General features: G+C 39.8%; 1 protein-coding gene across 6 annotated transcripts in view; it reads right to left on the bottom strand.

Annotated features, from left to right (window-relative positions):
* The window catches only part of LAMA2 (laminin subunit alpha 2), a 1,447,346-nt gene that overhangs the window by 21,050 nt on the left and 1,405,153 nt on the right, over window positions 1-21,143 (bottom strand). For 5 of the 6 annotated variants that reach the window (XM_073676058.1, XM_073676059.1, XM_073676061.1 and 2 more), the window contains 4 exons: window positions 19,594-19,653; window positions 8,353-8,462; window positions 6,195-6,384; window positions 822-977 (listed from right to left, as the gene is read on the bottom strand). In XM_073676058.1, the coding sequence (XP_073532159.1) occupies window positions 822-977; window positions 6,195-6,384; window positions 8,353-8,462; window positions 19,594-19,653 (516 nt within the window). The remainder of the gene's footprint in view (window positions 1-821; window positions 978-6,194; window positions 6,385-8,352; window positions 8,463-19,593; window positions 19,654-21,143) is intronic. The other variant, XM_073676060.1, reaches the window with a different exon arrangement.

Genomic DNA, 21,143 nt, shown 5'->3' with positions numbered 1-21,143 from the left:
GTTAATTCATAGTTTTGATGCCTTCAGTGTGAATGTACAATTTTCAAAGTCATGAAAATACAGAAAAATCTTTAAATGAGAAGGTGTGTCCAAACTTTTGGTCTGTACTGTATATTAAATCTTATGGAGAATTCTTATTAAAGGGTCATAAATTGACTTATGGGGCTGCGGCCTTTAATGGCTCTAGATAGACGGTTTTCCTATTCTCAGAGGAAAGCTAATTTTCATACAAGGATAAGACACTAGTTCACTGCAAGATGTAGACAGGCTAATATGGTATATGATGGAGGCTGTATGGGTCTGTATCATGCAATAAACTGCTGTTTTAATCCTATGTCAGTAAGTGAAGCATTTTTCAGTGATATGTTGATATGTTGAAATATATGTGATTTCCTGTTCAGTGAATTAATTTACATTTATTGCAAATGAAATGAATCATTCTTATTATGTAAATTGTTTTAGGACATTATCAATAAAAGTAACCAATGTCCACAATACGCAGATGATAACAGAGATAATCACATAGGACATATTATTTTAAAACAAACTTTATGCAGAGAAAAATTACATCTTACAAAATATTAACTGAATCGCAATAACTTATAAAATAACAAATTCTAGTCCACTTCACCTTTTGTTGGTCCAAGCCATTAAAAAAGAAAATGCATGCTTTTCAAACAAATGGTACATAATAGCTAGAGACTAATGTATTCTCAACATGTCACTCCCACAGTCACAGCTTAAAAGGTAATAAAACTAATCTAACCCACAACATGCGTAATAAAACACAAAGGAAATATAAAATCAGACTTCGCTCTTACCGGGCCAATCCTCTTGGTAGTATAATTAATAGGCAGTCCGCCAACGTACAGCATGCCCACCACATCCAGTATGTCTGCTTTCTTTGGACTGGTTGTACTATTTCCAATTCCATCAACAAATAGATATCCTGTCTGCTTTGTTCTGAATATGTTTATCTTGGAGAAAAACAAATTTAATAACAGACAGATGACTTTTTAAACAATTTGAGGTAACTTAAAATAATTTCCTTTTTACATAGAATTTCTTACATGGTCTTGGAGTTTTATACTTAGCTGCTTTTTTTTACTTAATATTTTATTATGGTGAGCTGATAAATAAATTGGAAGGATAGAGAATAGATTTCACATGACCATTATTTTACCATGCTCTGCATAAAGTGCCTAACTGAAGACAATGATGAAAGAAAAGACTATTTCATTCTCTCGCCCTATTTTATTGCCTGTGTGAACATAGCCTAATGCTGACTGATAAAGCAGCCTGCAGGATAATAATCACAAGAGCATATTCAATCATTTACACCATTTGTAATCTTGTTCACCCTTCAAACAGACTCAGCTTAATGAAATGTGTTCCTATAAAAAAAAATAATAAACATGCTTGATTTTAATTCTCGGGTGAAAGTTATTCATCAAAAATATTAGCGGAAGCTTGTCACTTATTTTATTCTGCTTAAATGGTTGCTGTGTAAAGCCATTCAGGAATCACCTTACTTAGACAAGGGGAATGGTAGACTCTATTACATATCACCTTTTTGCAACCTTCAAATTTATTTTTATGTAAAGCAAAGTAGTAAATTGGCAACCACCAGACCAAAACATATGGATCAGACGGCTAATGACATAAAACAATGTAACCTTTTCAGAAATACTCTCCAGAATATTCTTGATTTCCCTTTAACGCATGTCACTTTTGAACAGGCTATAAAATATAATAAAAGTCAGGAGAAGACACTGACTTTGAGCATTTCAGGTAATAATTGCTTAATAATTATGCGCAAATGGTCATTCGTCATGGCTAGTGGCAGGCTATTGTCTGCCGAAAGTGTGATTCAGAATGTGGGATTTTTTCACCCATCATCAACTTAAGCAAGGCAAATGTGGCTTGATTGGCCAATTATGGTCAATGATTTGCCACTTTGCACAAGCTTAATGCGTTGTTGTACACTTTCTTTCTTAAACCTTGTATCAACAAAGCTCCATAAATTTACAGCCCTTGATCCTGTACATTAATTTTGTGCTATTGTTATCTTACAGTGGGTTGAAGCTCCCGATTTTTCAATTTTGCAGGAGCAGGTCCAGTTCCCAGCTATCAGACACTGCAGGGACCTTGAATGAAAAGACAGAAGTATTTTTTTACTGCTTCTGTCTATAGATGAGCGAACCCGAACTTAAAAGTTTGGGGTTCGTACCGGACAGTTAGTGTACGGAGCTAAATGCCGAACATGGACTTCACTGGGAAGTCCGTTGCAATATTCAGAAGTCCAAGAGAAGTCTGTTGCAGAGAGATTCGGGTCCTCATTGTTTTCAATGGAGTTCAGGTTCTGGTTTACGTTAGGGTACAGTTCTGGTACCTGAACCGAACTATGTAATAAAGTTCGGGTCGTGTTCCAGAACCTAAACTTCCACAGGTCCACTCATCAATACTTCTACCCTATATTTTAGCATTGGCACTGTCAAAGCTTCTGTAGGTGTCTGCACGACTTCGCAGACCCAGTTCAGTTGTCCTAGCCAGGGGATGTTGTCCCCAGTAGGGGAATTGTATGAATGCCCCTGTTAGGCTACAATCACACGACCGTATTTTTCATCCGCGTCCTATCAGTGAAAAAAAATTGAGAGTGCTAGGACCAATGTTATTCAACTGAGCTGTTCCAATGACCATTTTTTCATATGGACCTAATGTGCAGCCTCAATTTTTTCATGCTGAATAGTCTATTGCGTATTTCGGATGAGTCTCACCCATTTAAGTCTATGGGTGTACAAAAATTGGATGCCAATCATATCAGACATACAGTACAGACCAAAAGTTTGGACACACCTTCTCATTTAAAGATTTTTATGTATTTTCTTGACTATGAAAATTGTACATTCACACTGAAGGCATCAAAACTATGAATTAACACATGTGGAATTATATACCTAACAAAAAAGTGTGAAACAACTGAAAATATGTCTTATATTCTAGGTTCTTCAAAGTACTCACCTTTTGCTTTGATGACAGCTTTGCACACTCTTGGCATTCTCTTGATGAGCTTCAAGAGGTAGTCACTGGAAATGGTTTTCACTTCACAGGTGTGCCCTGTCAGGTTTAGTAAGTGCGTTTTCTTGCCTTATAAATGCGGTTGGGACCATCAGTTGTGTTGTGCAGAAGTCTGGTGGATACACAGCTGATAGTCCTACTGAATAGACTGTTAGAATTTGTATTATGGCAAGAAAAAAGCAGCTAAGTAAAGAAAAACGAGTGGCCATCATTACTTTAAGAAATGAAGGTCAGTCATTGCGAAAAATTGGGAAAACTTTGAAAGTGTCCCCGAGTGCAGTTGTAAAAACCATCAAGCACTACAAAGAAACTGGCTCACATGAGGACTGCCCCAGGAAAGGAAGACCAAGAGTCACCTCTGCTTCTGAGGATAAGTTTATCCGAGTCACCAGCCTCAGAAATCGCAGGTTAACAGCAGCTCAGATTAGAGACCAGGTCAATGCCACACAGAGTTCTAGCAGTAGACACATCTCTTCAACAACTGTTAAGATGAGACTTTGTGCAGCAGGCCTTCATGGTAAAATAGCTGCTAGGAAACCACTGCTAAGGACAGGCAACAAGCAGAAGAGACTTGTTTGGGCTAAAGAACACAAGGAATGGACATTAGACCAGTGGAAAAATGTGCTTTGGTCTGATGAGTCCACATTTGAGATCTTTGGTTCCAACCACCGTGTCTTTGTGCGATGCAGAAAAGGTGAACGATGGACTCTACATGCCTGGTTCCCACCGTGAAGCATGGAGGAGGAGGTGTGATGGTGTGGGGGTGCTTTGCTGGTGACACTGTTTAGGATTTATTCAAAATTGAAGGCATACTGAACCAGCATGGCTACCACAGCATCTTGCAGCGGCAAGCTATTCCATCCGGTTTGCGTTTAGTTGGACCATCACTTATTTTTCAACAGGACAATGACCCCAAACACACCTCCAGGCTGTGTAAGGGCTATTTGACCAAGAAGGAGAGTGATGGGGTGCGACACCAGATGACCTGGCCTCCACAGTCACCAGACCTGAACCCAATCGAGATGGTTTGGGGTGAGCTGGACCGCAGAGTGAAGGCAAAAGGGCCAACAAGTGCTAAGCATCTCTGGGAACTCCTTCAAGAGTGTTGGAAGACCATTTCTGGTGACTACCTCTTAAAGCTCATCAAGAGAATGCCAAGAGTGTGCAAAGCAGTCATCAAAGCAAAAGGTGGCTACGTTGAAGAACCAAGAATATAAGACATATTTTCAGTTGTTTCACACTTTTTTGTTAAGTATATAATTCCACATGTGTTCATTCATAGTTTTGATGCCTTCAGTGTGAATGTACAATTTTCATAGTCATGAAAATACAGAAGAATCTGTAAATGAGAAGGTGTGTCCAAACTTTTGGTCTGTACTGTATAGCACCTGATTTTAACAGATACAGTACATTGCAATTCGTAATACAATAAACCATATTTGGTCTTGTAAATATTTTTTAGTGTTGATGTATTAAGATGGATTTCATACTGATGCCATGCAGATTGGATACAGATGGTATACCTATAGTAATATAGGTGAAGAATCATTTGTTTTTTTCTGGATGAAAATTGGATGATTTTTTTATACACTCACTTAGCCTTATAGTTGAAAAAATGAACAAGAAAAGAGAAAAATATATATGTTTCCCAAAGATCCTTTATGATCTTCGGGGACAAACTGTAAAAATATATAAATAAATATAAAACATCTGAAGCAAAAAAAATACGTAATAAGCAAAGTCAACACCGCATAAAAAAAGGCTGATTTAAATCACAAATAAAAAAAATAAATTTTCTTAAATACAATAAAAAAATGTTCATTGGGTATCTACCTGGCCTTAATAACCCAGAGAAATTGCACAATATGAATAGTACAAAATATTTACGAAAAAAGTAAACTCACATTTTTTTCTAGATTTGTGTTGTAAAACAATTTGTAAAGATTATGTTATATCTACCCTAAAAGAGAACTAAAACTAAAACAATTTGCCCCACATAAAACAAAGTCTTATACAGGTGCATTAGTGAAAATTTTAAACTTTATGGCTGCTGGGGTAGAATGAAAAGAAAAAGAAACAGAAAAAAAAAGTCTGGTTATTAAAGGGAATCTGTCAGCAGATTTTTGCTACCTCATCTGACAGCAGCATTATGTAGACAAAGAGAAGCTGAATCCAACGATGCATCACTTATTTTACAGGGTGCAGGCGTTAAGACACAATCAGAGATTTTAGATTTAGCACTGCAGCAGAGCTGAGGAAGCTAACCCCGCCCACACCAGGCTCTCCATATAAAATCACTATACACAGTGAGGTGCTTATCACATTAGGGGGTGGAGTCGGACTTGGGCTCACAAGCTGCTGTGTCCCAGCAATGATAAGCTCCAGGTGATGAAACAAACATTGTAAGCAAACAACAGGATGAAGCTTGATAACAGAGGCATTGCTGGAATCTGTGTTTTAACCCCTAATACATGCTGTACTTTACAGTTTGTCTACTCTACAAGGGAGATCAGCATTACAACTTTGCCTCTTTCAAGTGTATACAACTCCTTTAGTTCTGCTCTGAGATTTAATTTCCTAAAAATCTGATGAAACATTGCAAGCAAAGTTCCACTGACTTAAAAGCTTGTGCACCAAATTTTAAAATTATCACCTATTGATCTTTCATCAATCGAGCATACACATCACCATTCCATACATTGTCAATGGAGTACAGTGTTCCGCTATCTGTGTTAGTCCTTATAGACCTCCACTCCAATTGCACAGGGATCTACAGAACCCCAATCTCAGGATTGGTAGGGGGCCAGCAGTTGGACAGCCTACATAATCAGGTTTTCATCTACCTTACAGATAGGTTATAACTTTAAAACTTGTTAGAATTTCTTTAATAAGTTTAGAAAGTTCTACCATGATTTATAATGATGAAAATATTTGTATAGTACTGAATGGTTTTGAGAAACTGTTAGAAGTCCAAGTTCACAGACTCCACCAATATGATCTTTTTGACTTGTCAGATCACTTTGGGTGGGATTTTTTCCTTCCAATGAACATATTTTTAATGGGTATGTCTATAAATAATATAATCACATATAATTGTATGAGTTGATTAATTCTACCTTGTGCCACTCTCCATCATTCACTTTCTTAGGAACCATTGTGGTAGTGTCTCCACTTCCAAGGTCATATCTAAAGTGCGCCATTCCATCTTTAATCTGAATTGTGGCAAAATCAGCATGGTTGATCCGTGCCATGTAGAAGATCAAGCCTGAATCAGCTGTAGTGCGAAGCTCAAGTTCTATTGATAAGCTGCAAAAATAAAGTGTTAAAAAAACACTAGAAAGCAACAAAAAATGCATGAAATAGAAACATTGGCCTTACAATTTTACCACTTAGTCCCCTTCACTTGAATGGACAAGATGGTGATAATTGTTGTATATATGAGGCTCAGTATTGTATGTGGCTTCCACGTGCCTGTATGACCTCCCTACAACGCCTGGGCATGCTCCTGATGAGATTGCGGATGGTCTTCTGTGGGATCTCCTCCCAGACCTGGACTAAAGCATCCGCCAACTCCTGGAAAGTCTATGGTGCAACGTGACGCTGGTGGATGGAGCGAGACATGATGTCCCAGATGTTCTCAATCGGATTCAGCTCTGGGGAACAGGTGGGCCAGTCCATAGCTTCAATGTCTTCATCTTGCAGGAACTGCTGACACACTCCAGCCAAATGAGGTCTGGCATTGTCCTGCATTAGGAGGAACCCAGGGCCAACCGCACCAGCATATGGTCTCACAAGGGGTCTGAGGATCTCATCTCGGTACCTAATGGCAGTCAGGCTACCTCTGGCGAGCACATGAAGGGCTGTGCGGCCCTCCAAAGAAATGCCACCCCACACCATTACTCACCCACTGCCAAATCGATCATGCTGAAGGATGTTGCAGGCAGCAGATCGCTCTCCACGGCGTCTCCAGACTCTGTCACATCTGTCACATGTGCTCAATGTGAACCTGCTTTCATGTGTGAAGAGCACAGGGCGCCAGTGGCGACTTTGCCAATCCTGGTGTTCTGTGGCAAATGACAACCGTCCTGCACGGTGTTGGGCTGCGAGCACAACCCCCAACTGTGGATGTCGGGCCCTCATACCTCCTTCATGGAGTCGGTTTCTAACCGTTTGTGCAGACACATGCACATTTGTGGTCTGTTGGAGGTCATTTTGCAGGGCTCTGGCAGTGCTCCTCCTGTTCCTCCTTGCACAAAGGAGGAGATAACGGTCCTGCTGCTAGGTTGTTGCCCTCCTATGGTTCCCTCCACATCTCCTGGTATCTGCTCCATGCTCTGGACACTGTACTGACCGACACAGCTTCCCCTCTTGCCACAGCTCGCATTGATGGATGAACTGCACTACCTGAGCAACTTCTGTGGGTTATACTGTAGACACTGCCTCATTCTACTGTACCTCTAGGGGTGAGAGCGATGGCAAAATGAAAAAGTGACCAAAACTACAGCCAAAAAGAATGAGAACAGAGAAATGGTCTGTGGTCACCACCTGCTGAACCACTCCTTTATAGGGGGTATCAGTGTTGCTTCATAACTGGACAGAGAACGTATTATAACATCCTTCTTCCATGCCTATCTATACATATACATATATTCAACCCATTCCCCTCTTTTGGTTCTTGTGAGGGAAACGCAATAAAAGATAAATGTTACATGATGGATTTGGAATCTGCACCCTATGGTGACACCTGTTTGTTTTTAATTATGTTTTAATTCTCTATATGTGATTTTGTGTCATATGTTTTGCCACTGGAGTCCCGTATGACTTGTAGTATTTTCCTATATAAATTTTTCAAATAAAGCTATTTTTTATTTTTCTACTACATTGGCTATATATTCGTGGTTTCCCTTGCTTAGGCACCTCGTTCTCTATGTTTTTCCCACGAATGGCCTGTGATATATGGTTTTATGAGTTGGTTGCAATATGGAAATTATATAGTTATTTATGATACTTTTGCAAAGCAACTCGGTTCTAATCTTCCCTTTGATTCATAACTGGACAGGTAGATTTCACAGAAGCGTTATTGACTTGGAGTTACATTGTGTTGTTTAAGTGTTCCCTTTATTTTTTTGAGCAGTGTATATATATATATATACATATATATATATATATATACATATATATATATATATTTAGATAGATAGATAGATAGATAGATATAAAAAGCAGACATTGTGGACAATTTGTATAATTAAGCCAAAAGATAATATAACTTACCTGTTTTTCACTTTGGTATCATCAAATGCAAGTGCAACATGGCTGTTTTTGGAAAGCCCAAACTGTTTTCCTCCTTGTATAGTTTCTGGTCTTATGTCGGCCGCACAGCCCTTGAAGAAAGAAATAAGATCTACATAGAATCTATATGCATTTTTGCCAGTTTTACAATTTTTTTTATGATTTTTTTTAGTTAAAGGAAAGAGCAGCAATGTTATAGATATATACAGTATACCTATATACTTCTTTTTATTTACAAAATGTTACTCCTACAAGTGAACTATTTCTATAAAGTATAGGTGGGTTGACACCCTACGATTCTGCAGGGATCCTACAATCATGATCATACCATTTGGATTGAGAGCATAATTAACCGCTTCCCGACCGCCCACTGTAGATAAACGTCGGCGCTTGCTGGGCTCTGTGCAGCGCCGACGTTTAAAAACGGTGGGTGGTCTCGCAGCGCTCAGGACCCCCAGGTCCTGCAAGCGCTGTGGGAGCAGTGCAGAGCGTTAGCTCTGACAGGGAACATCATCGGGACCTGATTAGATCAGGTCCCAGTGATGTTAACCCTTTGCTCTCTTCTATATGCCGCGATCTATAGTGATCGCGGAATATAGAAGACAGCAGGAGGAGAGGGGGTCGTCCACTTACCTCTCCGACGACCCCTTGATTCCTTTCAGGACCTGGCGTTGCTATGGCAGCTGGAGGTCACATGACCGCCTCCAGCTCTGCCATATATGGTGTCCTTCCTGCCTGGCTTCAGCCTGCAAGCTGATGCCAGGCAGGAGACTGTGAAACAGTCAGTGAAGATCTCATATAATGTAATACATGTCTATTACATTACATGAGATCAGGGATCAGAAAAATAAAAATTAATGTCCCATACAGCAGGGTTCCCCAACTCCAGTCCTCAAGGCCCACCAACAGGTCATGTTTTCAGGATTTCCTTAGTATTACACAGGTGATAATTGCATCACCTGCACAGGCAATAATTCCATCACCTGTGCAGTACTAAGGAAATCCTGAAAACATGACCTGTTGGTGGGCCTTGAGGACTGGAGTTGGGGAACCCTGCCATACAGGGACTAAGTAAAAATGTAAAAAAAAGTAAAAAAAAATGTTTTGAAACTGTTAAAAAAAAAATACAAAATAAATAAAAATAAATAAATAAAATATTAAACCGATAAATCCATATATTTATGCAAAATAAAAAAAAGTACACATATTTGGTATTGCCATGTCCGAAACAACCCGAGCTATAAAACTGTCACACTAATTAACTCCTTCTGTGCACACCGTAATAAAAATAAAAAAAAAGCGGAGCAAAAAACTATGCTTTTTCCTCATATCGCCAAACAAAAAGTGGAAAAAAATGCGATCAAAAAGCAAAATGGAAATAAAAATGGTACTGCTGAAAACGTCATCTTCTTCCGCAAAAAACAAGCCGCCATACAACTCCATCAGCCAAAAAATAAAAAAGTTCTAGCGCTCAGAATAAAGCAATACAAAAAAATATTTTTTCTATAAAATTGTTTTATTGTGTAAAAGCGCCAAAACATAAAAAAATATACAGTACGTGTAGTATCGCTGTAAACGTACTGACCCGAAGAATAACGTTGCCTGATCACTTTTACCACACGCAGAACGGCATAAAAAAAACCCTCAAAAAACAATTCCTGAATTGTTGGTTTTTGTTAATTTTACCTCCCAAAAAATGGAATAGAAAGCGATCAAAAAATGTCACGTACCCAAAAATGGTACCAATAAAAATGTCAACTCGTCCCGCAAAAAACAAGCCGTCACATGACCCTGTCAGCCGAAATATGGAAAAATGATAGCTCTCAAAATATGGCGATGCAAAAACTAGATTTTGCAAAAAAAAAAGCGTCTCTTAGTGTGTGACAGCTGTCAGTCATAAAAACCCGTTATAAATCTGGTATCTCTGTAATCGCACCGACCCGAAGATTAAAGTAATCTAATCAGTTATATCACACTAGGAACGGCGTAAAAAAATAAATAAAACCAATTCTTCACCTGCTACTGATTTGTTTATTATGTCTCCCATAGATCTCAGTATGGCTCGGCACACATTTATCCTGCGCTCTGCGCTGAGCACTTACGCCAGAGTTTCCGTGTAAATCTCTGAAATACGTGATTCAGCCGGAACCCATGACGGAAGATTCCCTGTAATGAGGCAGATATAGGCCACTGTGGATGCCGTCTGGCCTGTGATCCCATGGTGTCATTTGTTTTAGGCATGCATAAAAGTGCGGTTGGCTACAGTTTTGTGCACTTCTGAAAAAAAGGACACCGCTAAACAGAGGCCAGACGGAGTCCAGAGTAACTCTGCTGCCTCATTACAGTGAATGGATCCCACAGGGGTTTCATCTGAATTACATCACTTGGAAATTTAGATGGAAACCCCGATGTAAGTGCTCAGCCTAGAGTGCCGGATAAATGTTACATAAAATGTTCCCAATAAAAGCTTCAACTCAGTCCTCAAAAAAAGCTAGTCCCCACTCAGGTCCGTCATCTGTTAAAAATATAAGGGACTTCCAAGTTACTGGTAGCAGAAAGGCTCTGGAAAAGCGAAATGGCCCTTGCCCCCCAAAAGAAATTCAGAAAATTTTGTGTTCCCAAATCCAAATGCCTATTCTACAATAATTTGTTCTCCAATTGTCAAATAGCGCTCCGTCCCCCCCAGATCTCGCCGTATGGCTGAGCCACATATGGGGTATTGCCACTTTTAGAAGAAATTGTGTGACACATTTCGGCACCATTTTTACCCATTGCCCTGTGTGAAAATGTAAAATCTGAGGGTAAAACATTTTTTTGTGGTAAAAATATAATTATGCTTTTTTCACTGCCCAATGGTATAAATTTAAAAATTAAAAAATGCTCACTACTTCCCTAGATGAATTCCTTGAGAGGTGTAGTTTACAAAATGGGGTCACTTGTGGGGGTTTCTGCTGTTTCGGCATGTCAGCGACTCTTCAAATGTGACATGGTGTCTGCTGCCTATCCCAGCCAACATAGAGCTCCTTTCTCTTACGATCCCTGCCGTACACCAAAGCAGTGGTTTTCCCCCACATATGGGGTATCGGCGTGTTCAGGAGAAATTGAACAACAAATTTCACGGTGCAATTTATCCTGTTACCCTTATGATAATGCAAAATTAGGGAGTGAAAAACATTTTTTGTTGGAACAATGTAAAAATTTTATTTTTATGGCTCAATATTATAAACTTCTGTGAAGCAGCTGGGGGTGCAAGGTGCTCACCACACATCTAGATAAGTTCCCTACGGGGTCTAGTTTCCAAAATGGTGTCACTTGTGGGGGGTTTCCACTGTTTAGGCACATCAGGGGCTCCCCTAATGCAACATGGCGTCCGCTAATTATTCAAACAAATTTTACATTCAAAAAGTCAAATGGCGCTCCTTCCCTTCCGAGCCCTGCCGTGCGCCCAAACAGTGGTTTGCCTCCACATATGGGGTATCGGCGTGTTCAGGAGAAATTGCACAACAAATTTCATGGTGCAATTTATCCTATTACCCTTATGATAATGCAAAATTAAGGGATGAAAAACGTTTTTGCGGGAAAAATGTGAAAATTTTATTTTTACAGCTGATTATTATAAACTTCTGTGAAGCACCTTGGGGTTCAAGGTGCTCACCACACATCTAGATAAGTTCCCTAAGGGGTCTAGTTTCCAAAATGGTGTCACTTGTGGGGGGTTTCCACTGTTTAGGAACATCAGGGGCTCTCCAAACGCAACATGGCATCTGCTAATTATTCAGACAAATTTTACATTCAAAAAGTCAAATGGCGCTCCTTCCCTTCCAAACCCTGCCGTGCGCCCAAACAGTGGTTTTCCCCCACATATGGGGCATCGGCGTGTTCAGGAGAAATTGCACAACAAATTTCATGGTGCAATTTATCCTATTACCCTTATGATAATGCAAAATTAAGGGATGAAAAATGTTTTTGCGGGAAAAATGTGAAAATTTTATTTTTACAGCTGATTATTATAAACTTCTGTGAAGCACCTTGGGGTTCAAGGTGCTCATCACACATCTAGATAAGTTCCCTAAGGGGTCTAGTTTCCAAAATGGTGTCACTTGTGGGGGGTTTCCACTGTTTAGGAACATCAGGGGCTCTCCAAACGCAACATGGCGTCTGCTAATTATTCAGACAAATTTTACATTCAAAAAGTCAAATGGTGCTCCTTCCTCCGAACCCTGCCGTGCGCCCAAACAGTGGTTTTCCCCCACTTATGGGGCATCAGCGTGTTCAGGAGAAATTGCACAACAAATTTCATGGTGCAATTTATCCTATTACCCTTATGATAATGCAAAATTAAGGGATGAAAAACGTTTTTGTGGGAAAAATGTGAAAATTTTATTTTTACAGCTCAATATTATAAACTTCTGTGAAGCAACTTGGGGTTCAAGGTGCTCACCACACATCTAGATAAGTTCCCTAAGGGGTCTAGTTTCCAAAATGGTGTCACTTGTGGGGGGTTTCCACTGTTTAGGCACATCAGGAGCTCTCCAAACGCAACATGGTGTCTGCTAATTATTCAGACAAATTTTACATTCAAAAAGTCTAATGGCGCTCCTTCCCTTCCGAACCCTGCCATGCGCCCAAACAGTGGTTTTCCCTCACATATGGGGTATCAGCATGCTCAAGAGAAATTGCACAAAAAATTTTGGGGTCCATTTTTTCCTGTTACCCCTGTGAAAATAAAAAAAATTGGGTCTAAAGTAACATTTTTGTGAAAAAAGTTAAATGTTAATTTTTTTCTTCCACATTCCAAAAATTCTTGTGAAGCACCTGAAGGGTTAATAAAGTTCTTGAATGTGGTTTTAAGCACCTTGAGGGGTGCAGTTTTTAGAACGGTGTCACTTTTGGGTATTTTCTGTCATAAAGACCCCTCAAAGTGACTTCAAATATGATGTGGTCCCTAAAAAAATGTTTTTGTAAATTTTGTTGGAAAAATGAGAAATCGCTGGTCAACTTTTAACCCTTATAGCTCCCTAACAAAAAAAAATTTTGGTTCCAATATTGTGCTGATGTAAAGTAGACATGTGGGAAATGTTATTTATTAACTATTTTGTGTGACATATCTCTCTGATTTAAGGGCATGAAAATTCAAAGTTTGAAAATTGCAAAATTTTCAACATTTTCGCCAAATTTCCGATTTTTTCACAAATAAACGCAAGTGATATCAAAGAAATTTTACCACTATCATGAAGTACAATATGTCACGAAAAAACAATCTCAGAATCAGGGGAATCCATTGAAGCGTTCCAGAGTAATTGCTTCATAAAGTGACAGCGGTCACGAAGGCAAAAACAGGCTCTGGTGCGAAGTGGTTAAATAACCTTCAGTTTACAAGTATGACCACAATTCAGCTTCTCTGAAGACTTTTCACGTGTCAAATTAAAGGTGTCTTGTTATTACATTTTATTCCAGATCATGCAAAATATTTTTTTAATTGAATTATTTTTTTTTAAGGAATTCTCCTATGGCTAGGTATTGCTGTCATATTTTTATTGTGGCGCCTCTTGGTAATTGGTTGATTCCCTTTCAGAAAAACACTTAACTTGTTTCATGCTGGTGACAAGTTTTCAAATTCTTTTTTTCTGGAGAACAGAAGAGATCATTGCAAAGCCTATGTACAGCACAATGGCATCTCATTCTAGCACAGTTAAAGGGGTTTTCATACGAACAAAAGTTGATTTTAATCAATAGATCTTGGAATAATAATAACTTCCACAATTAAATGTGGTTAAATAAAATGTTCCTGTGCTGAGATAATCTTATAAATGTGCCCCTGCTGTGTACTGTGTAATGGCTGTGTGCGACCGTGCAGGAACATGGTCTGATCATACAATACATATTCACAAAATGTTTTATCTTTGTCTTATCCTTTCTACAGCATTCTTTCAACGTTTTTGACTGCCATCAGTTTTTGAAGCACTTATCCAGCATTTTTGTGGCATCTTTTCTACTGACATTTTCTGGATGTTTAACAATTATGGAACAGCAATAATTGGACAAAGGATCATTTTTATTACATTATTACAATAGAAAACTAGTTATGTTTTACCTGATCTAATAGGGACATTAATATTGAATTGTCATAAAACCAATTTAATTTCAATATCAGTGACAGTACATGATATGAAAAATCCTTGTGTGTAAAGTCAGCTGTTGGGCATTCATTAGGCATTGAGCAGCAGTCTCCTCAAGTTAAACTTCGCTTGAACTTTTATGCAATCACTTTTTTTTTAATCAATTTTGCAATCATCATTACACATATTTGTAAAAGTCATATACTGTAGATTTCATACAGAATTCTGTTGACTCAATGAAGTCTATATTTTTGAGACATAAAGTTTGGTACAGTCACTTTCGACTCTTATTTCTGTGAATTGCTTTGGGATGTGTAACTAAAAAGAAAGGATGTGTGGAAACCCTTGTGGTTGGTATGCATTTTTGCATATATGCTGACTTAGGCCTTATTCACACATCAGTATTTGGTCAGTATTTTACATCAGTGTTTGTATGCCAAAACCAGGAGTGGAATTTACGTAGAAAAAATAATGACACCTGTTCTGTGTTTTGGAGACACTCCTGGTTATGGCATACAAGTACTGATGAAATGCTGATCAAAAATACTGATGTGTGAATAAAGTCTTAAAGAGGTTTCCAGGCTTTGGTTCACATAGGATGACTGCAGACTTGTGAATCCTCACATTATGCAGTGTGTGTGCTGTCAGGTGCTGGCACCGGGAGCTGGCACGTGCATGACCGGAAGTATACAATTTGCATACAGTGGGGAAAAAAAGTATTTAGTCAGCCACCAATTGTGCAAGTTCTCCCACTTAATAAGATGAGAGAGGCCTGTAATTGACATCATAGGTAGACCTCAACTATGAGAGACAAAATGAGAAAACAAATCCTGAAAATCACATTGTCTGATTTGTGATTTGGAAAGAATTTTTTTTCAAATTTTGGTGGAAAATAAGTGACGTGCCCCCTGGGGCCGTGGTGTACTCGGTAGCCGGTCCGGTCCTTTCTATTGGGGTAGTCACGGCGGCAGTGGCCCGGTCCGTGGCCCAGGGTTGTCAATAAAGAAAAGTAAATTGGGGAAATAAAGTTTTGGGGATAAAGTTCGTGACCCCACCCGTGGTATGCGGCTATAGGTGGCTGCCGCTGCTATTCAGATCCACTGGGGTTGTTGGTGATGCAGCAAAGATGGTTCAGGTCTCCACAGGTAGAGCTAGGCATAAGGGCAGTTAAATGAGAGATCTAGGATGTTAGTGTTGTGCAAGGCAGGTGATGCAGCAATTAAGTGAAGGACACAGCGGGGTGCAGTCTTCATGTGTTTACTCACAGTTATTAAGATGCTCCAGGTTACAATGTCCAGATTATAACCGCCCACGTCATCCTGTGTCCTCTGGGGAAGTGATCCAGCCAACTCTCACATAATTTGGGTGCACTTGACTGGCACCCCCTTCTTGTGTACCTTCCCAGGTCATCTCTCTGCACTGGCTCTCGCCCTACTGCCCTGCACCTCACACACAGTGTCCCGAGTCAGTGGCCACAGGCCTTGTTGGGTGACATCTTTTCTGTCCCCTTTGTCCTACATGGCCACCTTTTCAGCGAATGTGTGTGGTTGGTGGATACGGCACTTGAAGATACCGCAAGCTCCGGTTTGCTAGCTGAGTCTTGTAGTCTTCCACTAGTCTGGGGCCGGTCCCCTTCTGCGGCTTGATCCCTTCACAGTCAGTGTGAACTCGGGTGGACTCCGCACTTCCCGTGCCCCTAGGATCCTCTCTCTCTCTGGAGCCCTCCTTGCTGCTCCGGTCTTCTCTCCTCACTCTCCTACTGGGCCTCTCTGACAGGGCCCTACTCCTCACTCCCTGAACTCCTGCTCCAAGGACTGGAACCAGGAATCCCCTCAGACAGAACTGAACTCTCTTCCAGATGTTTCTACCCTTCTTTTTATACTCTTCCTTCAGTGCTCCCCTAAATTACTTCCTCCACCCACCTCCTCTATTTATTTCCATCCTCCAGACAGGGACCGTGTCTCTGCTCTCCCTCAGGAGCTATCTGGACCCTCCCTCAGGAGTGTTTGGGTCCCGGGTAGTGCTCCCACCTTACCTGAGAGTGGGGAACCACACCTCTGGCTGAGATGCAGTACCTCTGTGGCAACTGGACCCGCAGGGGCGCCACATAAGTATTTGGTCACCTACAAAAGTTCATCTCAATACTTTGTTGGCAATGACAGAGGTCAAACGTTTTCTGTAAGTCTTCACAAGGTTGTCACACATTGTTGCTGGTATGTTGGCCCATTCCTCTATGCAGATCTCCTCTAGAACAGTGATGTTTTGGAGTTGTCGCTGGGCAACACCGACTTTAAACTCCCTCCAAAGGTTTTCTATAGGGTTTAGATCTGGAGACTGGCTAGGCCACGCCAGGACCTTGAAATGCTTCTTACGAAGCAACTCCTTTGTTGCCCTGGTGGTGTGCTTGGGATCATTGTCATGCTGAAAGACCCAGCCACGTTTCATCTTCAATGCCTTTGCTGATGGAAGGAGGTTTGCACTCAAAATCTCAAGATACATGGCCCCATTCATTCTTTCATGTACACGGATCAGTCGCCCTGGTCCCTTGGCAGGGAAACAGCCCCAAAGCATGATGTTGCCACCCCCATGCTTCACAATAGGTAAGGTGTTCTTTGGATTCAACTCAGCATTCTTTCTCCTCCAAACACGATGAGTTGTGTTTCTACTAAACAGTTCTACTTTGGTTTCATCTGACCATATGACATTCTCCCAATACTCTTCTGGATCATCCAAATGCTCTCTAGCAAACTTCAGATGGGACAGACATGTAATGGCTTAAGCAGGGGGACACGTCTGGCACTGCAGGATCTGAGTCCCTGGCGGCGTAGTGTGTTATTGATGGTAGCCTGTGTAACGTTCATCCCAGCTCTCTGCAGTTCATTCACTAGGTCCCCCCTTGTGGTTCTGGGATTTTTGCTCACCATTCTTGAGATCATTTTGACCCCACGGGGTGAGGTATTGTGTGGAACCCCAGATCGAGGGAGATTATCAGTGGTCTTGTATGTCTTCCATTTTCTAATTATTGCTCCCACAGTTGATTTCTCACACTTAGCTGCTTTCCTATTGCAGATTCAGTCTTCCCAGCCTGGTGCAGGGCTACAATTTTGTTTCTGGTGTCCTTTGACAGCTCTTTGGTCTTAACCATAGTGGAGTTTGGAGTGTGACTGTTTGAGGTTGCGGTCAGGTGTCTTTTATACTGATAACAAGTTCAAACAGGTGCCAGTACTACAGGTAATGAGTGGAGGACAGAAGAGCCTCTTAAAGAAGAGGTTACAGGTCTGTGAGAGCCAGAAATCTTGCTTGTTTGTAATTGACCAAATACTTATTTTCCACCAAAATTTGAAAAAAATTTCTTTCCAAATCAGACAATGTGATTTTCAGGATTTGTTTTCTCATTTTGTCTCTCATAGTTGAAGTCTACCTATGATGTCAATTACAGGCCTCTCTCATCTTTTTAAGTGGGAGAACTTGCATAATTGGTGGCTGGCTAAATACTTTTTTTCCCCACTGTACATGTGGTCACATGACTCACAAGACATGCACGGTCTTGTTCAATGCAAATGAATTGAGCAAGGCCAAACATATCTAGTTGGAATGAGGCTAGAAGTATGCAAATCGAATACTTGCGGCCCCATGAAAGCCTGCACCTGGCGCTGGCACCGGAGAATCCTGACAACAAGCACAGTGCGTGCTGTGAGGATTCACAAGTCTGCAGTTACATAGAGTGAAATAAGGATTCTTAAAGTGAATATATTTATCTTTTCTAACTATGTTGTATAATAATAGGCTGGTTTATTTCTTATATTGGTCTAAGTTTCATTTTTTTAATACAGCGCTACAATTCACTGCCTATATAATGGTTTAAAGCACAAAATTCTACATGCCTACAGTACAGTTTTCATTAGAAAGAGTATATGAGCTTACTGCCTACTGTTTATACAATTATACCCTCTATTGGGAGCTAATGATACACAGTTTGTTATGGGTTCTCGATTAGTAAAACAAGCTAAAACTGCTTTAAAGAGAATCATAAGTGGCAGGTTTTTGTTCTTACTTTGTTCCCACTGCAACCCTTAGCATGACTTTTTGTTTTAAATCCACCAAACGGTTTCAGAGATATGTTCCTTTTTGCTTAGCGCTATTTTTTATGGCCTTTACCAAGGGCATGTCTTTAAGCTGCTTTGCATCATTACTCAGTGAGCCACGCCTCTTTGGTCAAGTAGCACTAAATAAAAAATTCCATAAATACAATTTGGAATCTGCGTAATCCTACTGCCCTGGAAAATCATATTGTCAGGTTAGTTTTAACATATAGTGAACATAATAAATAAAAAACCCAAAAAACAATTGTAGAATTGCATTTTTTTCCCAATTTTAATGCATTTTGAATTTTTTTTTCCCACTTTCCAGTGCAACATATGATTAGATGAATGATTTCATTAAAAGTACAACTTGTCCCACAAAAAAAACAAAACAATAATATGGCTATGTGGATGAAAAAATTAAAAATGTATGGCTCTTGGAAGAAGGGGAGAAGAAAATGAAATTGAAAAAACATGAAAAATTGCCTGGCCATGAAGGGGTTAAAAAAGGGAATTATCATAGACTTTAAATCAATGTAAGTAAAAGAAACAAAATGGCATGCAAAGGTGAATTTTTACTTTAAACATATTCAGATTCTCTTTTCCGGATTTTAGTTTTTGGTTTCTATCAAGTGTATGGATATTTGTAGAAGGTAAACTATGCAATAACAAGCAGAGGGGTGCGCGGAGTGAATGCATGTGCCTGATTTATTCAGTAATAAAAAGAACCCAATTTCTGATTATTTTTAAGCCAACCTAAATGTGTCTATCGTGATTGTGTAGTTCGCAAAGACATTTTGCAGACTGGCACACTAGGACATATTTCCATTTCTTTTGCTATAGGAGACCCTGGAAGAGAATAATTGTAAGTTGAGGTAGTCCTGATATATCCTTCATTCTGCTCACAGTGCAAAGGAATAAAGAAAGAAAAGGAAATAGAAATGATTTGGTCTGTGTTACTAAAAAGGTAATACAGAGAAATGATAAAGAGCCACGTTAAGCAGGCAAGAGGGAATGGATACCGTTGTGGAATCATGCTCATCTGTGATATTGGCGCTCTTCTCTTCAGATGTGTCAGGCTCCTACGATGCAGCAAATAAGAGGCAAAGCAGATGTTAGAATCGCCATACTGTGTCAGGCAAACTCAATACAAGACTAACACTTATAAAGACAAACAATTGCAGAAATTGCATTTCTCAATATAATGCGTTCACATTGTATATGAATAAACACAATTAACTTACTTACATTTTTCTTTTATATCAGTTTAAGAATAGATGTACACTATGTAATAATTGTGCCTGCCTTTCAGGTCAATATTAGTAATTTTATGTAGCTTTCAACCACCATACCATAGAGGCATTATGTATTAAATCTAGTGTGGCCGGAATTACTCTTGTATTTTTTGCTCAATTTCATTCATTTACTTTTAACTATTCATTAAAATAATTGAAATATAAATAAGCTGATCATTAATATGCCAATCAGGAGCTCTAGTGAACGCATATACTTTCAAGTCAAACAGAATACTTATTACATCCAGTTTACATTAATTGCAATAATTTCATGTAACTGCATGCAAAAAAGTTACATTCTTAGAACAATGTCCAAGTAGCTACATGCTCTTGTGCTGCACTAGTTGTGCTTGCATGTATGGTTGGACTTGCCCACTGGGTACCAGTGCTGCTGGGTCAAGGTCCAAACAAAATAATTCAACCCAATGACCCAGCAGAAGCCAACCATATTTAAAACCGATTTTGGAAGCAATCGTTTACCACTATTTCCTATGGGCCGAATCATAGGCTCCTATTTAACCCTATTGTTGTACATATGGGGGATCCTTTTAGGGGATGTACATGTGGCAGTCGCAACCAGCCTCTAGTGCATGTAGGGGCCCAAAAATCCTTTTGCCACATAGGAAGATATCAATATTAAAAATAACACATGATAGTTAAGGGCCTATTAAACATACTACATTGGGGCCCAGGAGGTTTGAGTTATGCTCCTGAGTGTGCTTACCATAAAGTAAATAGATAAATAAGTATACAGTGGGTACGGAAAGTATTCAGACCCCTTTACATTTTTCACTCTTTGTTTCATTGCAGCCATTTGGTAAATTCTAAAAAGTTCATTTTTTTCTCATTAAAGTACACTCTGCATCCCATCTTGACTGAAAAAAAAACAGAAATGTAGAAATTTTTGCAAATTTATTAAAAAAGATAAACTGAAATATCACATGGTCATAAGTATTCAGACCCTTTGTTCAGTATTGAGTAGAAGCACCCTTTTGAGCTAGTACAGCCATGACTCTTCTTGGGAATGATGCAACAAGTGTTTCACACCTGGATTTGGGGATCCTCTGCCATTCTTCCTTGCAGATCCTCTCCAGTTCAGTCAGGTTGGATGGTGAACGTTGGTGGACAGCCATTTTCAGGTCTCTCCAGAGATGCTCAATTGGGTTTAGGTTAGGGCTCTGGCTGGGCCTGTCAAGAATGGTCGCAGAGTTGTTCTGAAGTCTGTTATTTTAGCTGTGTGCTTAGGGTCGCTGTCTTGTTGGAGAGTGAACCTTCGA

Source organism: Phyllobates terribilis, unplaced genomic scaffold (assembly GCF_046119375.1).
Source record: "Phyllobates terribilis strain yellow unplaced genomic scaffold, ASM4611937v1 Scaffold_3__8_contigs__length_932513732, whole genome shotgun sequence".
Lineage (NCBI taxonomy): Eukaryota > Metazoa > Chordata > Amphibia > Anura > Dendrobatidae > Phyllobates > Phyllobates terribilis.
Note: the sequence above shows the minus strand (reverse complement) of the source record. Positions and strands in the feature narration are given on the sequence as shown.